This window comes from Cebidichthys violaceus, unplaced genomic scaffold (assembly GCF_023349555.1).
Source record: "Cebidichthys violaceus isolate CVI_PGR_0920_01 unplaced genomic scaffold, fCebVio1.0.p SCAF_11, whole genome shotgun sequence".
Lineage (NCBI taxonomy): Eukaryota > Metazoa > Chordata > Actinopteri > Perciformes > Stichaeidae > Cebidichthys > Cebidichthys violaceus.
Genome location: NW_027176274.1, coordinates 5,796,421 through 5,818,776, shown reverse-complemented (window position 1 = coordinate 5,818,776; position 22,356 = coordinate 5,796,421). Strand labels below are relative to the sequence as shown.

Here is a 22,356-nt window from a genome sequence, read left to right as displayed (position 1 = left end):
CATTACAGAACATTCTTATGCTCTATAATAAAAAATCAGCTAAACTTAGCAAGCTAACGCTCGTTGACCATTGTTAAATTTATCATTATAAGTAACTTAACCTTTGCAAGCTAACGTTAGTTTTCCATTGTTAACTGTAGCATGAAAAGTCATCTTACTATAGCGAGCTAACTTTAGTTGTCCATTGTAAACTGTAGCATGAAGATTCAGCTAACGTTAGTTTTCCAGTGTTAACTGTAGCATAAGAAGTCAGCTAACCATAGCAAGCTAACGTTAGTTTTCCAGTGTTAACTGTAGCATAAGAAGTCAGCTAACCATAGCAAGCTAACGTTAGTTTTCCAGTGTTAACTGTAGCATAAGAAGTCAGCTAACCATAGCAAGCTAACATTAGTTTTCCAGTGTTAACTGTAGCATAAGAAGTCAGCTAACCATAGCAAGCTAACTTTAGTTTTCCAGTGTTAACTGTAGCATAAGAAGTCAGCTTACCATAGCAAGCTAACTTTAGTTTTCCAGTGTTAACTGTAGCATAAGAAGTCAGCTAACCATAGCAAGCTAACATTAGTTTTCCAGTGTTAACTGTAGCATAAGAAGTCAGCTAACCATAGCAAGCTAACTTTAGTTTTCCAGTGTTAACTGTAGCATAAGAAGTCATCTTACCATATCAAGCTAACTTTAGTTTTCCAGTGTTAACTGTAGCATACAAAGTCGAATTGTTGCAATATATGCTAAATATGACTGTAGCTAATAGGGGTGTAAGGATACAGCAATTTGGATCAATATATCTATTCAGTGATCAACGATTCAATAACATCAATGCAAAGTGATCGTGACGTACACCCTTAGTATCTAATTGTTGTGGTGAGTTAAACAGGGACTCGTGTAAGCTTACTGTATGATGGTAATTGGGTAAGATGGATAGATCTTGTAGCTATAGATGGCTAAAGTGACATGTAACATGATTTAGATTAAAACATGTTTGGCCTACTAGCTAATAAGTTAATTTGTTATAGTTATTTCTACAACAACCTCTGTCCCTGTCCATTCAGCCTTCTGTAACTCATAAATGTACAGCGTTGAACATCACATACGCAACTATCTGCAGCTTCCTTTTGATGCAAGAAGGTCTTGTGAAATGCACTTGTTGTACGTTGCTTTGTGCAAAGTTATGGGAAAACAAATATTTTAAAGCATTGATCAGCAAGACAAGTTGCTGAATCTCAATATGTTGGACAGTGTATCAGTGGGTCAATCTTTTTCATATATTGATCTATTTTACTGTGTGTCTGCCGGTTAGTTATGTTCTGTATCAGCTAGTTTTTTTTCTGTGGGCCATGGTCCAGATGTTTCTACGTGTCTGACAGCTCTGGGTTTGCAGCAATTCTCAGTTGGAAAAACAAATTGCAGTCTATGTGATTTCGCACTGTCAGGTTGTGTGTGTGTGTGTGTGTGTGTGTGTGTGTGTGTGTGTGTGAGTGAGAGAGCTTATACAGGACTACGGTATCTGTGTGTGCAGAAAGAAAGCGCGCAAAATGGACAACCATACCCTGAGAGAATCTGTGTGTGTGTGTGTGTGTGTGTCAGAAATGAGAACCTGAGAACAGGAGTGTGTGTGAGAGGGAGAAACAGGCTGCCTTGCTGCTGTTTTCTGGGGCAGGCTATCAGACAGCGAGACAGCAGGGAGGGATAATAACAGAAGCTGTTACATTCTTGTGGTTTCTCTGATTTCAGCATGAGGCAGGGGGCTGGCTCTGGCTGACTCTCTCTCTCTCTCAGCCTATTTGCCAGCATGGAAGCTACCAGCTAGAGTACAATACATGACATTTCTTGGACACTTTAATCTATGACACATTAATTAAAGGACTATGAATCTTTTGCATATTTTAGCACCTCTTGCTCAGGCATTAACCTAGCAACTGAGTAATACAAGCTAAGCTAGTACTGTGAGCAGTGGCAATCATTTTACTTTATAGTTTGCTAGGTTTGTTATTCAGGCCATTCTGGGGCCAGTTCCTGATGCTCCAGCTGAGGACTGGCCTTCAGTCAATACATTGTTTGTCATAGCTATCTGAAAGCAACACAAGAAGTCTAAGATATGATAACTCCAACACTAACAACAACAACAACCACAACTATAATACAGCTCTAGAGAAAAACACACCTTGAGCAAGGTGACAAAACAAACACTATTAAGAGTAATTTCACAGAACAAGTTTTATGTCAATAAGCAAGTATTTGTTCATCTAGTACTTAAACTGTAACTTTAACTGTCCAAGCTGGTCCAGTGATTTCTGGACATTGGAGTCCGGAACATTAAGACCTGACAAACATTGTGGTGTCTTTAGTAGTTTGCATGTTTAGTGGAATGAAAAAAAGGGAAACTTAACTATTAGACATAAAAATATGTTGCACAAATACACGTTGCTCCACAGCCAAACATTACAACATCACCAATGAAGACACGCCCAGTCGGTGTGCATTACTAATATATGACATACTACTATATAACAGCGTTACTCAGGAGTTGAAACTGTTTCATCGGATCATTTAAGCCTCCACTTAGGTCTGGGGTTGCACTAATCTTCTTTTGTAAAATCAGATTAATGGGCTGAATCAAGCACTGTTTAACCCGTGTTTGTGAAACCCGGTTTGAGGTTGCTGCATAATATCAGGTCAACGCTGCAGATGAAATGCCATCTGCTTGGTAACACTTCCACAAACATCAACTGTGCTGGCCTACATATGTAACCTTACAAAGCTTCAAAGAACGTGTTATGCATCTACATTACCAATGAAATTTAAACACGCTAAATGCTACAGAATAAACAAAATCATCCCAATAGCAATAGCTTTCCAAATTCCATCAATGAAACGGTTTTGATCAAGTATTTGTACATGCAGATATACTCGTGTTGATGTTTTGGTATGTTTTGAACATGTAATAATTATTAATATTAATATTAGTTTTTTTTAAAACATTACTGTCTGCACTAACGGCAATGTTTAACCTCATGCTCAGTAAGAGGAGACATGCACAGTTAGGCATGCTGGAGTTCTAGTTTGGTGAACTGCACCATGTTATTGTCTCACTGACTGTATTGTGTATCAAAGATGATTCAGCTCTGTGAGAACAGGACATGAACAGTGCACTGTGATGCTAGCAGAAATATATATATATATATATACGTAAAAAAGCCCGGTGATGCTGGGAGATTTGTATCAGCTGTTTTGAGTTTCACACCTGAGCATGCACCTTTTTGGTATTTTTGTATGAAGCAAACTGTGGCCTTGAATGGGATTAAGGGATTCTGCCTTCATACCTCAGGACATGCACAAAAGCAGCTAATTAGTGTCTCAAGTCTTTCTTTTCACCGGCAGCTTAACTTATTTTTAACAGCGTGGAAACATCGAGGTGATTGTCAGGAGGGCCCACGCTTTCCTGTTTTGGCCCTGTTTACCAACCACAATGTGTTCCACCCACATCCATCTCTTCATCTTCACCTCTTCATACAACCGGCGGTGCAGAGCTATCCCCTAACGCCTCTCCCACACACATGCTTCTTGTTACATGAGCTACTTAATGCATTCAATCAAACTGTTTAATCATCAGCTCCGCTCTCCAAATCTTCCTCCTTTTGAGTTGCCTGTGTTGCAGCAGGGCCTGCGGCTGTTCAGCTTTGCGGTTTTATAGTTTGCAGTTAATCCACCTTAAGGTTATTAGGGTTATTGATTTATTGATTTTTATATTTGGATAGTTTATAGGTCTTCTATCTTGAGTATTCACAGTGCTGCTAACCACACATTTTTTCTTCGCAACACAAAAAATGTAAAAATGACTCCCCAACTGCAGAAACTTCTAGGTTTGAACCACAGCGGGTCAAAACCTAGACCCGCCTGACGCGTAAACGTGACATAAAAAGCACCGCGGTAGACCAAACGCACGTCGAGCTGCAGCCACCCTTACATTAAAGCGTGGGGTTTTCTGAAATAAGTCACAAGCAGACGACCATGTCTGTTTTTTGAGAGATTACTGTTGAAGTCATTTTGACTTAAAAAGACGGCGATAATCACAAAATACCAAAGAGGGAGAGAGTGCTGTAAAACATAGTGTAGAACGTACGCAGGGCTGCAAGTTTCCTGAATTGTGCATCATGCAGAAATCCTTTTATAAGCAAAATAGAGCAGATTATGAGCCTGCAGTGTGTCCCATCCGTGGACACACACACACACACACACACACACACACACACACACACACACACACACACACACACACACACACACACACACACACACACACACACACACACACAGGATTTCTCTCAGAAGTGAACATTTGTGCTGAAGACACCTGGAAAATTCATTTTCAGATGTTTTAAAGCAGCAGATGTTGTGCGTGAGTGTGTTTTAGCACCTCGTACTGCGTGTATATACTGATCTGTATTTATGTTTTTGTATTTTTGGTTGTAAATGACCAAAGTTTGAAGCGGTTTGTCCTCACAGCGTTGCTAGAAGTTGTGGGTTTATACCACTCGGCTTTCAATTGACACTTGCATGAAGGACGGGGTTAGGCAGTTGCGTAATAATGCAAATGTGTGTTTGCATACGTAGCATTAACATAACACACTGTACATTTCTAGCCAGAGGTAAGAATCCTCTGGATGCATCCAGGCAGGGAATTAAAGCACCTCTTTTCTTTCCCGTCGGTTGCGGTGTTTGCATATATTTCTTTTGTTTCATTGGTATATCATATCGTGTTACTCTCTCTTCATCATTTCGTTAGTTTTTAAATGTTTATAGTATAAATAGGCCTGCAGGCTGGTGGCGAAAAATGAATCGGGCATCTATTTTCAGTGCCTGAGCAAGCGACCTCTCGCAGAGTGCACAGCATTGATAATATGGACACATTACAGTAAAGCCCCAGAGTTTCCTGGAAAACGACTGTTGTATTACCTCTGAAGGATTAGGCTGATGGGGAAAAAAAGCCTTTTCCGAGTACTCTGTCCTCAACTACTCGCTGCCGATATCTCATTTTAAATGTCAGCCGCGGTCTAATTCTATTTCTCTTCAAAGAAGAAGAATAGAAAATCTAAGGCTTCTTCGAAAAAAAAAAAGTCTCGGATAGTGTTGGGGGAGATGAGTAATGAACGAGGCGGGTTGAAATTTGATGAGACGAGTTCTGATTGGTTTAGTGTTTGAGTATCACGGCCTGAACATCTATAGCTTCTAAGAATAGCAATGCAAGGTTATCCTGAGGGTGCAGGGGATTAAGTAAGTCATGTAGTCATCATGACTTTGTCACATGATGCGATCCTCTCTGTTTCTAAGACGCCTGACAGATTTTGTTACTTCAATGTTGACAACAATCATGATAGTCACACTTATCTTTATTAATATTGAGATCATGGTTATATATCACGATTATTCATTGATTTTTATGTCAAAATGTTTATTTCAACGGAAGTTATTTTGTCTAAAATCAAATGATTCTGTCTTCTTCTCCCCAAAACTCTGTGACGTTGCCCCCCTGGATTAGGCAGACAAGTGCAAAGTTCCATACTTCATGACAATCGGGCTCTTTCACCGTGAGCCCTGTGTGCTGCATTCAGGCTAGAGCCGCTTTCACATGATCGGCATCAAAGCGCTTAAGGCTGCGTAGCTCCTTTGTTATATTTAATGTTTGGATCGTTGACGCCCGACTCAGCAACCGCTCACGAAAATCACTCGGACTTAAAACTTTGACCTAGTTTGACAAAGTACACAGGGGGGAAATTTTATGTGAAACCCTTTTAGTTAAAGTACATCATACGCCTGCAAAAACTAATCGAAATATCATAATTTCAAACCAGATATTGATTTATTTTTGAGCTTTCACCAGACAGAGAATTCTTGTTAGCTTAAACAATTAAGACGCAAAAGAGCCGAGATCAGCTCTCCCACACACACACACACACACACACACACACACACACACATTCTTACGTGCGCGCGCACATAAGTATGCATGTGTGTGTTGTTTGTTCTTTACGGCGAGTTGTGTCAAGGGAGCTTTTACACTCCGGTGATGAAAGGCTGATTAACTCACTGCTTGTATTGATCGTACACACCGTTAAACACACAGTTGCTGAGAGCCGGTGGTTAAAGAATTGATACCACATGGATAGATCGTTTATCATGAGAACACCACCGGGTACAAAGAGATGGCTAAAGTAGTGGTGAAAGAGAGCAAATTGATTAATCTCACATCACCTCAACTAGTCACTGTAGTTACCCAGAAATGGTCCACGGTCTACATGCATGTTACTAGAAACAATGGTCATAATTCACTTGTTTCTGTCAGGTGTCAGTGTGGCTGTAGACCTCAGCCATGTAGCCGAGATGTAACGCAGCTAACCTAGCCTTTAGCAGCAGTGTGTGTGTGCACAGAACACCTGGCCTCCCTGCTGGTGGGGCAGGAATGTGCAGGGTTGAGGTGGATGCAAGGGGGGGGGGGGAATTTGCAGCGTGCTCAGAACACGACCCCGGGTAACATTGAAAGGTGCTGGCATCAGCAGAAAAAGGAAAAATCAGGGGAATGTGCTGCTTTAATCAAACCTGCATCTCTGTTTCTCTGCTTGCTGTTTTTCCGTGTGTGTGTGTGTGTGTGTGTGTGTGTGTGTGTGTGTGTGTGTGTGTGTGTGTGTGTGTGTGTGTGTGTGTGTGTGTACATTACTGTAGAGAGGGCCTCTTGTTGTATAAATGAGGTAACACTGTCCCACCCCTCTCATGTTTCCAATCTGTGTGTTCAGTTGAAATTCCTTTACATTCTTTCCCTCTTCTTTGCTGTAAATAATTGGGTAAAGTTAACACTTAGGTTACGTTGCTTTTTCTTATTAAGGACACTCTTGCAAATGAAGCCGTGTAACAGATGCATGGAGACTGTCACATCAGCACGCTGCTGTCTGCACACGTGTCTACAGGTTTCTTGCCTGTGTGCTAGAATAAAGCTCTGTGAGATGATTCAGAGAAACACAAACTCAGTAGACAGTCAGCTGTGAATTAAATCAATGATTGAACCGGCTTGTGTGCCGCAGACGGTCGGTTGAATGTTCTAAGGATTCTCGTCGCACAGCACAGCTTGATCACTGAATGAATCATTTTATACGTTAGCGTTGGATGGCTCATGAAGCTGCTGCTGGACGATGGGAAACCGATCGTAATCTGATAACGCCCTATAACGGATGAATACCTTAAGTAGCGTAAAAAGAATGTTATTTTATATTTATTGCATTTGTTATGTTTTGTGCTGGTGAATTTACGGAGGATGTTCGGAAGGAAAACCTTTTTTAAAATGTGTGTTTTCTCCACCGCTGCTAAGCAGTTTCTAAGGGGAAACATGACGTGAAGCCAACCTGTGCGTTTACGTGGCCTGAGGGGAAGAAGCTGGGCGTGTGTTCACTGTGTTCACCGTGGTTACTGTGGTGCTTGCAGCACTTATGATCATAATGCTGTTGATGTAATCGGACGCGAAGGTTTCCACAGCTGGATTGTTTTCTATTCTAGGATGCATCTAAAGGATGTGAGTCCAGGAGTGATATTAGACCAGAATGAGCTGAAAATCTCCATTATCTGCATCTTTGATTCAGTGGGAATCTCTGTGACAGGTGCTACGTTTTTATCAATGGCTCTGTTTTGTGTGTGTGTGTGTGTGAGTAAGTAAGTAGATGGCTTCTGCCTGCCGCTGATGACTATAATTTGCATAATGGCCTCACACAGGCCGTACTGACAGTTAAAGGCAGGAGGAGATGAGGGAGGGCAAGCGAGGATAAAGGAAAGGTGTTATCAGGAGAAGTCTCGTGGAGTTTCTCTGTTTTGTTTTGTTTTCGATCAGTTGTTTTTTTTAATCCTAGAAATTCATAAGCTCAGGATGACGCTCCGGTAGGGTTACAAACATGTCGTTGTGCTGGAGCGTTTCTGTCGTTTAACGTCTGTGGCTGTGTCACACGCTGCCTTGTCGAGCACAGCTGTAACTAATCACATGACGAGTCGCTGCGTGACACTACAGTAGTTGATGAGCCAGAGGAATGTTATTCCACCGGTGCTTTATCCGCCATGACAAGTCAAAGAATACTCTGACGATACCAAAGTCATGGGTGTAAAGAAACACGCCGTTCATTTTTGTTATATGTATTATGTTTTCCCTGATGTATCAGAGGAAAAAAACACCCTCGTATTGGAAGTAAAGGGCTTTTTTCTCCCCAACATGATAGAGAAAGTTTTGAGAACCACTTAGCCTCCCTGTAAATCCTTTAACCTTCCAGCTTACTGATTGACTCACCTAGTCTGACCCTCGTGGCGTTCGATTGGATAATGTCTACTGTTTACTTGTTCTGGCGTCAGCCCTCTAAACGCCACAGGAAGCCTAATGGATCAACCCTGGTATACAGTAGAACTGTCCATCTGAAGCTTCACCACCATCACCAGCATACATACATCACCAGCATATATACATCACCAGCATATACATCACCAGTCACACTGGTTCTGGATTTAAGTTCACTCTTTTGTATGATCGGTTGGAAGAAGAAGTTGTGCTACATCTAAACGACAGTCAGAAGCTGCAGGAACAAGTTTATCAGACAACAAAGTTGCAAAGCAGAAAGAAATGCGCTAAAGTACACCAGCTAGAACGCTCACGTGGTTTTGTGTCTCAGGCTGTTAATCAGTGAAAGTTGCTGCTTTTCCATTCACTGTGTTGAATTGTGATTACGTTGAAATGAAAAGGTCTGTAAGCAGCTGGGAGCTGAATGACCGTCTAGTTTCTCTGATCGATGCCGTCGGACATGCTGACTCAGGCTTTTCATTGAAGAGGCTCACTCCACGAGGAGTCGATGTTCAAGTTCACGCAGACGTTTGCGACTCTGTATAGCTGAGTTATGATGAGTGTAACACCGTGAGAAACCTGACTTGATATTCTCTTTTCATAATAATCAGTCGTTTTAGTTATTTACACTAAACGTGTTTTACACTGGCTCTTTTTAAAACTTCGTCCGTGCTGTCAAAACCAGTTATTCACAAAGACTGGGTCTGGACCCACAGGAGGGTTGGCAGGAGATTTTGTTAGGCTCACCAAATAAAATGTGCAGAATTTCTTCTGTAATATTTAACATTTATACCTGCATTACACTTTTGAGCTCCATTGGGGATGAGTATTTGTGTTTTTCTGATAATTGTGGTAAATTTCTAACATTGCATCAAAGAAAAGGTCAGCGTACGTTCAGTTTGTTTTACTGACGACAGGACAAAACGAGAGTCGTCATTTATTAAGTATTCAACATGTTTATGTTTTTAATAACGCATGCATGAAACAAAGTTGTGATTCATCAAACGTATTTCTCTTCAACATATCTGGTTTATCTATTCAACATAATGTAAGGTGATGTGGAAACAATAACGTTCATTTACTCACAAATTCAAATATTACGAATTTACCACATTTTTAAAAAGTGGGTCCCAAGAAGAAACACAAAGCACTGGAATTCAAACTTGAACTTGAAGTATTAGAAATACAATGCAAAGTTTGAGTACTGACTCTACTGTATGTCTGCTGTTGTTTTCTTACACACATGCTGGCGGCATGAAATCTGAATTTTCTTACTCAAGAGACAATCAGATACTCAGCTGCACTGTATGACTCTACCGTCGGCCAGGTCCACATATGGCTCACCCTAAAAGAGGTCAGGGGTCATTCGCTGCCCACATTCCTTAAGCTGCAACCCCCCCCCCCCCAATGCTTTGTTTGAATCTGTCAGCCACACACACACAAGCACAGACATGAAACAGCACTCTGTCTGCTGCTGTTGTTGCCCTACATAGAATAAGTAGAATTAAAGGGATGATGGGGGGAGTGGTCGGGGTGGGAGGAGGGAAGAGTGTAGGTGGAGGAAAAAAAGGGTGCAACACCGAGCACTGGGAGGGAAAGGGGGGGAGAAAACCGGGTGAAGTCCAATGAGGGCGGGTGTAGGGGTCTGAAGAGGGAGAGATAGACGGAAGGATTGGTGGGCGCAGAAAGAAAGAAAGATCTGGAACAGGAAGTCTTATTTTTCTTCCAGGTTCAGACGAGATCCTGGGCTTCCCATTCCTCTGAAGATCGCATGTTTCATTTATAGGTTCCTTTTTGAAATGTCACACGCAAAAAGAGAGATCTATGACGCTTTTAAAGTAGTTTTTTTCAATCATTTATTATGAAAACCCACAGCATTCACAAGCTGTCTGCACACACACACACACACACACACACACACACACACACACACACACACACACACACACACACACTGGCACACATTTGTAATTGACCACCTGTTTGTCTGTGGCCTAGTTTCCGCTGTATGAGACGCTGTGGAGCGCTGCTGTATATAATTCCTTTGGGATCCTAACTGTGAGCCTCTTATTTCAGTTGTTTTAAAGCAGCACAAAGGGACACGCATACATAGCATGTATTTTGGGGTTTCTTTTGAAGAAAACTCACAGTATAAATAGAAATGTATGGGGCAAATGAAGTTCATTAGTCGTCCCTTATACAAACTGGGAAAAGACGTTTCCTGTCGTGTAGTATTTTCCTTTGAAGACTTTTATTCTGTTGGTATAAATAAGACATATTGGGAGAATCATAGTTCAGTAGGAAATGTTTGGATAACTTTTTTTTTTTTGTTTGCAAGTATGTATCCGGATTCAGTGGAGCTATACACGACCTGATTTGGATTAGATGTGAGATGACATATTTGCATGTATGTGTGTGTTGAATGTAGTTGCAGCGGATGTGTGTGTGCGTGTGTGCGTGTGTGCGTGCGTGTGTGTGTGTGTGTGTGTGTGTGTGTGTGTGTGTGTGTGTGTGTGTGTGCGCATATGAAGGGTGTGTGTTCCTGCGTACAGACGGGAAGGCTCCAGGACCGTCTGTGTTTGCAATAAGCCGAGAGAGCCAGAGGAGCCCACCACTGAGGGGAAGCTTTAGGGGTCAAGACACACACACACACACACACACACACACACACACACTCTCACTCTCCTGCCTGTTTGTAAGCTCTGCTGACTACAGGAAGCAATAATGGTAGCGTGCTTCCGGAGTTCCGGAGGCTTCTCTCAGGGGAGTGTAGCTGTCCTGTCCAGCTCAGCAGAGCACAACTGAAAAGGAACACAGCCGAGCAGAAAATGATAGAATGTTTGTGATGGAACACGACAATGATACAATAGAATGAGAATACAAATAGGAATACAGCAGAGCAGAGCAGGACCGAGGACAATGTAATGGATTGAAAACAAAATGCAGCGAAACTGAGAGTAATACATGACGTCATGATGTAGAAGAGCAGCACAGACGATACATCACACTGAAGCAGACTGTATAGCTGAGTGATCTCTGTGTGTTTTATAGAACACTTTGACTATATTTACCATTAGTGCTGTTTTTAACGTCACGTACAGACGTTTTATTTCGGGGGGTGAAATTATGATTTATGTGGTTGAGCACGGCAGAGACGATCCGGCACTGTCTTTAAATCGTCTTTAGCTGGACGGCCGACAAATGTTAGGAACAGGAGGAGAGCAGGGAATCCTGTGGAGAGAGAGTCTGTGTCAGACCTCATCATCTGTGTAGCCTGTAGCGGTTCCACAGTGCGAGCCAGTGATAGCGTCCCTCCCTCTGTCTGTCCTCCCTCCCTCCCTTCCTTCCTTCCTTCCTTCCTTCCCTCCTTCTGCGTGGCTTGATCTCGGCGCTCCTCTCTGCTCATCTCGCTGGTCCGTTCGCTCCGTTTCCCCCGAGCTGACAGTGTGTGTGTGTGTGTGTGTGTGTGTGTGTGTGTGTGTGTGTGTGTGTGTGTGTGTGGTCGTTCTGTCGGAAAACCTTTCTCTCAGGGTGACCTACAGCGCGACCACCATCACGCCCGGTTGGATTTCACCTGCTAGCTGTCAGCCACTAGATCCCACACTTCCTGTAGTGCGGCTCACTAGCCTCTCCCTGTGAGAGCCTCTGAATGTACGAGCTCCACGGCCCCCGGTGCGCCACACAGGCCGGGGTTTCCTCCCGCGGAAGGCGTCGATAGAGGTGGAGATCGCTGACACCTGCCGATCTGAATCAGACGGACGGATGCAGCTCTTGGTTCAGTTACGAAATGACGACATCGTCCATGCCGTCTCTCTCATGATACGCTATACGCTGTGTGATGTAACCTGTGTCGGTTAATGCTGTATTTCAGACACCGTCAGAGCATCGGATTATAGTGTATAAGTGTTTTCACAGGCTAAGAAGTATTCCCCTCAGTCATGAAACTTATCTTGATGTTTAAAACCGGTTGAGTGCTCTTTTTTTTTTTTTAATATATGTCATGTCATCACGTACCCCAATATTTAAGAATTATGAGTGTTAATCTAAGATATTTTCAAATATCCGTCATGGATGTTTTCCCCCCAAATCCTATGAGCCCGCCTCACAATTGTGACTCTTTCTGAAGTATCTGTACTTTCATGTGCTTGAGAATCCCCCTTCATATGTTGCTGAGTGAGAATAACATGTTTAAGACGCAATCACACAACACACAGAGTGAATATGCGCTTATTGAAACCACCTGTTGAGGATGTGAGTGGAGCTCGAGTGTGCTGGAGGTGACGAGGCGTTTTGCTGCCGTTAGTCGTGGCCTCCTCAACTATACATTTGTGTGTGTGTGTGTGTGTGTGTGTGTGTGTGTGTGTGTGTGTGTGCGCACGGTCACAGGGGGTTTGTGCTGATGTGTAGTGACAAGCAGCTCAGACATGCAGAGGGCCCTCCATATATACTATACACACACACACACACACACACACACACACATATACGCTCACACAGAGCCGTCGTTGCAGATACAGCAGCTCCTGATGACGGGGCCGTGACCCTTGTGGGGTTATTATGTCTCCTGTCAGGACAGATCACCAAGGAATAAAAAAAAAAAAGAACACAAATCCCAGCGCAGCGGCATATGTTACCCAACAACATAACAGCAGAATGCAAACACTGCTGAGACAACAGAAAAACAGAAAGAGCTAGCTGGCATGTGAAGCACACGGTCGCTCAGATCGGAGCATGTCAGCCACTATAATCAAATAACATGAACATGTTAGTTGCCGTTGAGGGCGGTGCGCTTATTTGCTTTCTTGCTGAGAAATAGATGATAAGACTTATAATGTGCAGCATGTTAGCTTAGCTTAGCCTGAAGGATGAAAAATGGGAATCTCAGCTAGCGCCTGTTCAAAGCTAACAAAGTCCGCCTACCAGCACCTCTGAAACCCAATAATGAACACTTTATATCTCATTTGTTTAATCTGTACTAGAAGCAGCGTGTAAACACAGCACAGCGTGGCGTTACGGTGGGTTGTGTGCTGGACTATTTCTTCAGGCGCAGTAACTTCCTGCAGTTTTTGTCATCATTGTGAAGCAACCAGTGAAAACATTTCCCAAAATGTTGAATTATTCCTTTAAGGAATAGATCAGATGTGTACAAAAATAAATAAAAGCACCCTATTGAGTGTTTGTACACAGTATATTCCAATACCAATATAACTATAATAATACTAAGATTGTTATTCACTGTTCTGCTGCAGAGTGAAGATGTACTTCTCCGTGTCACATGAAGGAGTAGATCTCCTGATTGTTGGTTCTGCTGACTTTTCACATGCCGTATTCCCTCCTGTCGAATAATAAACACAGTCACGTTGTGTCATAATGAAACGTGGAGGAGGATTGCACACATTTGAAGCTCTTTTCCCCTTCTCGTCGAATTTTATAGTAGCTCGTGAGTGATTTAGTGCCGGGCTGCTGTATAGTTTCCACATCCCCTGCTTGCCTACTCATTGACATTCTTTTCTCATGAAGCAGTCGCTCTCCGCTGCCTCGCCGTGCTTGTACAGGCTTGCCTTGCTGCGTGGCTTCCAATTCTTTGAGGCAGTGGGGAGAAAAATACATTATGTTGTACTGTACAGTACTTATTGTGTTCTTTACAGACAGATTGAGTCCATTTCTTCCTCCTCTAGCTCACCTACGTTGTCTTTAAGTACGTGTACACTACAAGCATCGACGCAGTGACGCTCTGTTTATATTCCTGCTTTACTCTTTTTTATGTTTTCAGTTTCACCTCTCGTTTCCCCTCACTCATCCTCTGCTCCTCTCCGCTGTGTGTTTGCTTGCTGCAGACCCTGGTAGGAGCGTGATGAGCGCGCGCTTCCACTTGCCTGCTGGCAGATCCTACAATGTCCGGGCGACGGAGCTGGAGCGAGACAGGCAGCACACACAGGTTGTGTGCAACATACTGCTGCTGGACAACACCTTCCAGGCGTTCAAAGTCTGCGTAAGTATCCCGCTCTCCCCGGTCTACTACTATCTCGCTTCATTGTTAATTTAAGATATTGCAAACGTGAGAATCCACAGTACCCATGTACTGTGGGTTTGGCATGACTCACATGATACATACTGTGTTTTTTAAAGGAACAGATGCTTTCAAACTGTGAAGCGCACCTCCCCAGGGGGGCGCGGGAGCACCGGGAGCCACAGTTTGCTTCAAAATCCGTACTTCTTTTTGGAGTCTTATACTTTTCAGTCAAACCTGAACACACAGGCATGATACACACACTTTTATATTCAATAATATAAATATATATATATATATATATAAATATATAAATATATATATATATATATACACTTCCCAGGAATATATAATTTCCTCTGATGTCAATCATCAATAAACCTTACAGTAAAGATGCTCCTTATAAATCTAGAACTTGCCTAAGAATCTTCCTGTTTTTAAGTTTTCTTTTCTTTTACTTTAGTTTTAAAGTAACCCAGTGATAGATGTCTGTACATTCATGGGTACATTATCAACAGGAACTGACAATAGCAACTTCGGCTTGCTTTTAATTGTGCCAATTTACCAGAATGTGAACAAATATAGGCAAAAAAACCCACAGGGCTCATGTTGTAACCCACAGCTAACTGACTCCACAGCAACATTATACTTCCTGTGTACATCCCCCTAAACCCCACATGATGCACTAAAGGTTACAGCGCGATTGTGCCCCAGATCAAGGTATTAATAATAATAATAATAGTGAGATGGAGGGATGGAGGGAGGGGGAATGCTCAGTGTCAGACTTGTAATATATTATATGAATTTACCCAATAATTATTAACACTGACTTCTGTGATACATAACATAATATAGGGACGCTCATTAAGCCATGAAGTGAGCAGGAAATGAGCCCTCAAATAATCGGAGATTAACCCAAAAAATAAAAACCCTTTCAAAACCTCTGCGTGTCCCTCCGTTGTTTGCAGACATTCAATAAGCACAATATCATTTTTCCTGTAATATTGTGATGACACTTTTCTCACACTGGCTTCCATCAGCAGCCGATCAGGCGGTCGCTCTTTATCTCGTTTTACAATCACACGCAGTCGCACCTTGAGGGGTGAGGAGGACAGAATGCGTCTTTTATGTTTTGCTCAAAGCCGGATGACGAGCCGGCTTGTGACCGACGTCTGTCGCCTCGCGTGATAACACATCTCTGTCTTCACGTCTCTCTCTCTGTCACCGTGTGTTGGATCAGACTTCTGACGGTACGAGTAGAAGGGAAATTCCTTTTTGTGAGTCAGAAAATATAATTCCTCTAATAACTTCCCGTCTCTGACAGATCACATCCTGTTGCTGTTCAAATCTGTGTGTGTGTGAATGTATGTGAACACATATATATAGAGAGAGAGAGAGAGAGAGAGAGAAATACACAAATATGCACACTATGACTTCTGTCATTCAGATATTTGATTTTTGAGAGATTTGTTTTTGTCACAAGCTAGCTTGTAGCTGGTGTTTTCATTTCACTTCCCGTCATTCTTCTGCTCTTTCTGCGGTTCCCACCAAATTTGTGTGTGAACCGTGTGTGTGTGTGTGTGTGTGTATGTGTATATATATATATATATATATATATATATATATATATATATATATATATAAAAAATATATATTTTTTGGAGGAATTCTCAGTGATTCAATCAAACGACCAGTGAACTTCAACTTGCATCATACATCCTGTTCTCCTCATGGACGGATAATCACTTGAGCCATTATTGCGACTCGCCATCCTACACACTCTTATTTTATATAAACTTTCTCCTCTCCATTTTCTTTCTTTACATTTATTCTTGCGCTTCTCTCTCCCTCTCTGCTTCCTGCCCCCCCCCTCCCCCCGCCTCTTGAATGAATGGATGAATGAATGAGTCGGTCTCTGTCAGCGTCATTGATCAGAACCCCGGCAGCAGCAGCAGCAGCAGCAGCAGCAGCAGCAGCACTCACTTCCTGGAAAGACAAGCCACCCTGAGCGCAACAATACTTCTATTGATCCTCTCTCTCTCTCTCTCTCTCTCTCTCTCTCTCTCTCTCTCTCTCTCTCTCTCTCTCTCTCTCTCTCTCTCTCTCTCTCTCTCTCTCTCTCTCTCTCTCTCTCTCTCTCTCTCTCTCTCTCTCTCTCTCTCTCTCTCTGGCCCCGACCAGCCTTGATTCTAGCGGAGAGTGAAAATCCAGAAGCGGTCACTTATTGTCATGGGAACCGAAGCGCTTGTGGTGCAGGAAGGGGGGGCGGGGTGTGTGTGTGTGTGTGTGTGTGTGTGTGTGTGTTGGGGGGGGGGCTTCTGCTGATGATCTTTATAGATGGGAAGCCTTGGGCTGAAAGGAGAATCTAGTGTAGCATTAAGGCTTGATAGATGATGAGAAATTTAAAAAAAAAGTAGCCCCAGCCCACTACTGACCCACCTCTCTACTGGCACAAAAGCGAGGTCAGAAGCAGGATTTATTTGGAGTAAAGTGACGTGCATCTGTAACGATGGTAACCGCTAAACACCACGTAAACATCCAGCTCTTTGGTAGTGGAGTAGCTCTTAATAATGAGCAGCAAGAGGCGGAGGATAAATGATTCTGCTGTAATTTACTGCTGATTCAGACCTCGGCAAGTTACGTGGTAGAAATGATTTAAAAGTATACTTCTTCTAAATAATTACACTTCTGCTTGTAACACTTAACTTTAACCGGTGACCTTGAAGGCCAGGCTTTCTTTAAGATAGCTTACCTAAAAGAATACGAGCTGTACAGTCATGTGAAGCTTTCTCCAGAAGCTAGCTGCATATTCTTTCCACTCCATATATTACTCTCCCTTCAGCTGACCAATGACCCATCATCCCATTATCTCATTATTCTTTTAGTGCAGTCCTGATATTAAATGCTCCAATAGTTAGCACTGGGTGAGCCAAAAATACAGACTTTTGCTGCTCCGCGTGTTTCTGTAAAATGATTTCATTTTAATTATGTGTTCGGCTTTGTGTGAAAACTGGAGAATGTCTCAGCGAGTTATTTGTGTCGTGGGATAGAGATCTCTCGCTCTCTCTCTGTCCCTCTCCCTCTCCCTCTCCCTCCAGAAGTGGGTAGTAGTTCAGGTGGAATATGCTGAATGTGCTCTACTCAAGTTATTTCCTCTGTACATTTTTTTTGTATCCATAAATATATCGATGAAGATGATGTTTTCTGTTTCATGTGACATGTGTCTGTCAACACGTACGTACGTTCGGTCCATTCTTGTGAACGTGGTGTGTCAGGAGCACCTTGTCACAAACGTCCACCTGGACCTGAGGATGAACTTATTCGATTTTGGTGGTCAGAGGTCAGAGGTTAAGGTCTTTTTTTTTTTTTTTTTTAACATCACGTCCGTCGTGATCTATTTTCTGTTGTTGTGAAAACATCCTCTATCAGCTGCATTTATTCAAGTTTACATAGTAACGTTATTTACTTTTGTCCAATAATAAGACTTTTTACTGCACAGAGCCTGAACACGTCGTAATGTAACTGAATGGAACCTCTGGATGTTAGCTGTTAGCCGTTAGCTACGGTGCTGCCGGCGTCACTAGCTCTCCTGCTGCTGATTTCAACGCAGATCTTGTTCTTCAAAATGATCAGTGATCGTTGACTGAAAAGCATTTATGCCATTCTCCTGCAATCATATTTGTTACTGAATATCGTCCGATATGACATTTTGTGAGTTTTTGGACACACACTTGGGGAGAGAGAGAGAGAGAGAGAGAGAGAGAGAGAGAGAGAGAGAGAGAGAGAGAGAGAGAGAGAGAGAGAGAGAGAGAGAGAGAGAGAGAGAGAGACTCTTCCTGTCTGAACAAGCTGCCTCACGCATTCCTGAATTTCCATCATTGCTTAACAGGAACACGTACATGCAGCACATTCAGCTGTTTCCAGTGGAAGGAAATGAACATGGAGGGAAATAAAAGTGACACATTGTTGTGGCTTTTGTTATCCTGCTGTAAATAAAATAAATAAAAGAACACTGTGATTTTTCCCCTCAAGCACCACTTTGGATCCCTCCAGTGTGATTGATGTTCGGGACTCTTTTCCCCTCTAACACTTTAGATAAACCCTCAGGGTGAACAACTTATCAGAGCATTCCCCCCCCCCCCCTCTCTCTCTCTTTGACTCTGATTGCACTCAGTCACCAAGTCTCCCCCTCTTCACTCTCTCCTCCTCTCCTCTCTCTTCCCTCTCCTCTCTCTCTCGCTTCCCTCTCTTCCCTCTTCTCTTTCTTCTTTCTCTTCCCTCTCTCCTCTCTCTTCCTTCTCCTCTCTCTCTCTCTCTCTCTCTCTCTCCCTCTCTCTTCCCTCTCCTCCCTTTCTTCTCTCTCTCCTCGCTCTCAGGCACACAGACACTATTTCAGTCAGTGGTGCTGCTGGACTGATGAAGATCAACACAAAGAGCGTTTGTGTCGCACAAACGCATCATCAATCACTCCCTTTCTCTCTCTCTCTCTCTCTCTCTCTCTCTCTCTCTCTCTCTCTCTCTCTCTGTCTCTGTGTTGGTTTCTCCTTCGGTCTGTGTTCAGTTACTCTTTCTATCTTTGAGTGTGATAGTCCGTGAACCAGCCGCAGTGTTGAGCTTGCTGCTCTAATTTGTTGTGCAAAAGTTCAGAGACAGAATGAAAGTGTGTGTGTGTGTGTGTGTGTGTGTGTGTGTGTGTGTGTGTGTGTGTGTGTGTGTGTGTGTGGACATGGACATGCCCCCCCTGTGTGCATGTTGAGTTTTAACAATGGATTGCTGTTTGCTCCTGCACTGGCACCGATCACACACTTGGCTGGCATGCTTTAAGAATACCAGAAGAGACACACACACACACACACACACACACACACACACACACACACACACACGTATATAAACGGACACACAGAGTGGCGATGGGTTTCCTGGGAGCACAGTATGAGAAGTGCACAGAGGGCTCCCACATTCAACTTGAAAAGCTGCTTCATACAAAGGAAAAGCAGTGGACACACACACACACACACACACACACGCACACACACATATGAATAGCTTTACATGGGGAACATCATATTAGGCTTTTTTCCCTTCCTCATTTAGTCTACAAACCGGTCAGCTGGTTGAGTCGTTACACTTTTCCGTCACTTTTTTTTAAAGGTATTCCCAATTTAAAAGCTTGGTTGGTTTTGACTCCATTTTAAAAGCGAGGGCAGTGAGTCTGGTTGTCCATTTCATAAGATTTAGTCAAATTCCTTCGCTTAACACTTCCAAAATACAGAAGTATGAGATCATTCCAACTACAATCATTCAAACATAGTTATTGGAAAGCTGTAGGGAAGTGAGCAAGAAGGGGGGAAGGAGCACAGAGGAGATCAGGGTTGAGTCACTCTTAACTTAACTAAGGCTTTGACAGCAGCTGATTGCTAGCAGACACACACACACACACACACACACACACACACACACACACACACACTGCGTTAAAAGACTGCCGGTGATCCTAGAGGGCTGCCATGTCAACATGTCTACTATCATTCCGTACACACACACACACACACACACACACACACACACACACACACACACACTTTACTCACACATGCTGGGCTGTAAAAGTGTGTCACCAGGGTAAAGGGAAGAGGTGGACGAGAGCTGTGTGTGTGTGTGTGTGTGTGTGTGTGTGTGTGTGTGTGTGTGTGTGTCTGTCTGTTCTCCCATGGGAGCTCTGATGGAGTTAGACACCAACACCCCCCCCCTCAAAGTGGCGGGCAGGATCAGGTGTGAATTTCTGCTCCACTTGTGGTCCCACAGTTTATCCTCTCGTCCGTCCTTCTCTCTCATGAAACGATCTGATATTAATGATCCATTTCATAAATGATTCCTCACCCTCTTTCAGCCTTTCATCCCTCTTTTCCCCTCTGTCCTGTTTTTCTCAGCTGGTCCGGGAAATTCCTTTTTCTTTCTCTTTACAAGCTCGGTTGGTGTGAAGCCTACTGATTCCATTTCAATGATATACAACAACAATCCTATTGTTTTTAAAGTAAAAAATAAAGAGTAAGACATCCATAATGTACATGATAGTCATTCATTATACTGTAAGACTTATTAGTATTGTTGTATAAACAGTCCTCATCAGTTATTAAGTGAATAACCTAAAGCAGGAAGCAGCACTGAGCACTTCCTGTCCGAAACCTTTGAAAGCAGAACTTCACCGTGTTGAAGCACATGGTCATTGATTTACTTTAATTACGTCGGCGAGCTCTCAGCCTCTCGCTCTAGATGTTCCTCTTCTTCATGTCTCTCTTTATGAAAGAGTTAAGACAGAACAGTGGAACCACTGTTCTGTCTTAACTCTTTCATAGCAGTGCTTCCTCCTCACTAAACGTCTGACTGTTCCGTCTCTAATCTCGTGGCGGTTTTCATCAAACAGTTGCCCACAGCCTCTCACGTCTGTGTTTATCGATCCGTTTCAGCAAAAAAGTTGAATTGTGAGGATTTAACAATAAATCTTCACTTCATTGCGTCTCCATGTTTCTGTGTGGATGTAAGACGATATATTACGATCAGATGCTCGTCCAACGAGCCGTGTCACGAAATGTTACTGTTTCTTTAAGACAGCTGGTGAATGTGGCAGCTGACATATGGATCTGTATCCATATGTTAACGGATTTAAAAGTCATTGCGGCTCCACTCGTCTCTGTACGTACATTTTTAATGTACAATTTTCATGCTAACAGTGTTTTATATGTTGTTTTTTTGGGGCTGTGTAAGTTGATGTCAGATGGCGTTACACGGTCACTGAGCAAACCATGTAGCGAGATAGATGAATATGCGACAATAGCCCAAAGCCACTCATCAAATGAATTTGTTGTACACGTTCCTCCCTACGTGGTTAGAACGATAGAAAATAAGGCTTAACGTGGATTTATTTTATTTAACCAGAATAAAACCATTGAGATATTGAATCTCTTTTTTAAAGAGGTTCTGGGCAAGAAAGCAGTCTAAACCACAGATAACAACAGAAAGTTAAAAACCAAATAAAACAATTAAAATCATATAAAAGAGACGACAGACTTAAAACAAGCCAGCAAATTGCATCAATTAAATCATTTTCATTCAGTCTAAGAACGGTTACGTTCAGAGCTCAAATGATCCTTAATCCTGTTTTTAAAATCTTGTACGCTTATTAAATAATCTAGTTCCACGGTTCTAGGAATAACAGCTGCTGATAGTTTTTGTCGTCGGTAGGGAACAAGGGCAGAATCTTGGTGACATATTTCTGTAGAAATGTGAGCATTTCAATTATTTACACGTGTATTCACTGTGACTTTCACTGTGACTTTTCACCGTCTCCGAGGAGTCCAGAAGCCGCAAAGAGGCGAGGATTTGATCGATTGTGTGTTTTCTGTCCCTCTGTGCAGAAGTCGGATCATGGCCAGGTGTTGCTGGATGCTGTCTTTAAGCACCTGGAGCTGACTGAGAGAGACTACTTTGGCCTGCACTTGGCTGATGACTCCTTAGATGCGCCGGTCAGTCTGATGTTTTTGATCTATAGGAGTGTGTTTATGAGTGAAACACATCTATTGTGTGGGTGCATTGATCTCAAACCTGTGTACATTTACTGCATGTCAGTGTGTATAGTATATGGAAGTGTTTGTACCCATATGAACCGTGTTTGAGTACTTCTGTCAGGTGCGTGTGTGTGTGTGTGTGTGTGTGTGTGTGTGTGTGTGTGTGTCCTGTGGTGAATAATTTAGGATGTGTAACCATGCTATGGAAGGTGTCTCTAAGTGTCTCTCTATCAATATTTTACAGCGCTGGCTCGATCCCAACAAGCCCGTCAGGAAACAGTTAAAAAGTAGGTGAAATCCGCCTTAACTAACAAGTCCAGGTCATTTTCCAGGAACCAACAGAAAGCCGTGAAGCCAAAGCGAGTTCACTCGAGTCCAAGTCGTTGCTTAAATCTCGCTATTTACCAGCTGGTTGAGGC

General features: G+C 42.8%; 1 protein-coding gene across 2 annotated transcripts in view; it reads left to right on the top strand.

Moving 5' to 3' along the window:
- Positions 1 to 22,356, top strand: part of ptpn4a (protein tyrosine phosphatase non-receptor type 4a) — a 60,061-nt gene that overhangs the window by 8,175 nt on the left and 29,530 nt on the right. For both annotated transcript variants that reach the window (XM_068701759.1, XM_068701748.1), the window contains exons 2-4: positions 14,197 to 14,351; positions 21,788 to 21,895; positions 22,182 to 22,224. In XM_068701759.1, coding sequence (XP_068557860.1) covers positions 14,214 to 14,351; positions 21,788 to 21,895; positions 22,182 to 22,224 — 289 coding nt within the window. In that variant the 5' untranslated portion in view covers positions 14,197 to 14,213. The remainder of the gene's footprint in view (positions 1 to 14,196; positions 14,352 to 21,787; positions 21,896 to 22,181; positions 22,225 to 22,356) is intronic.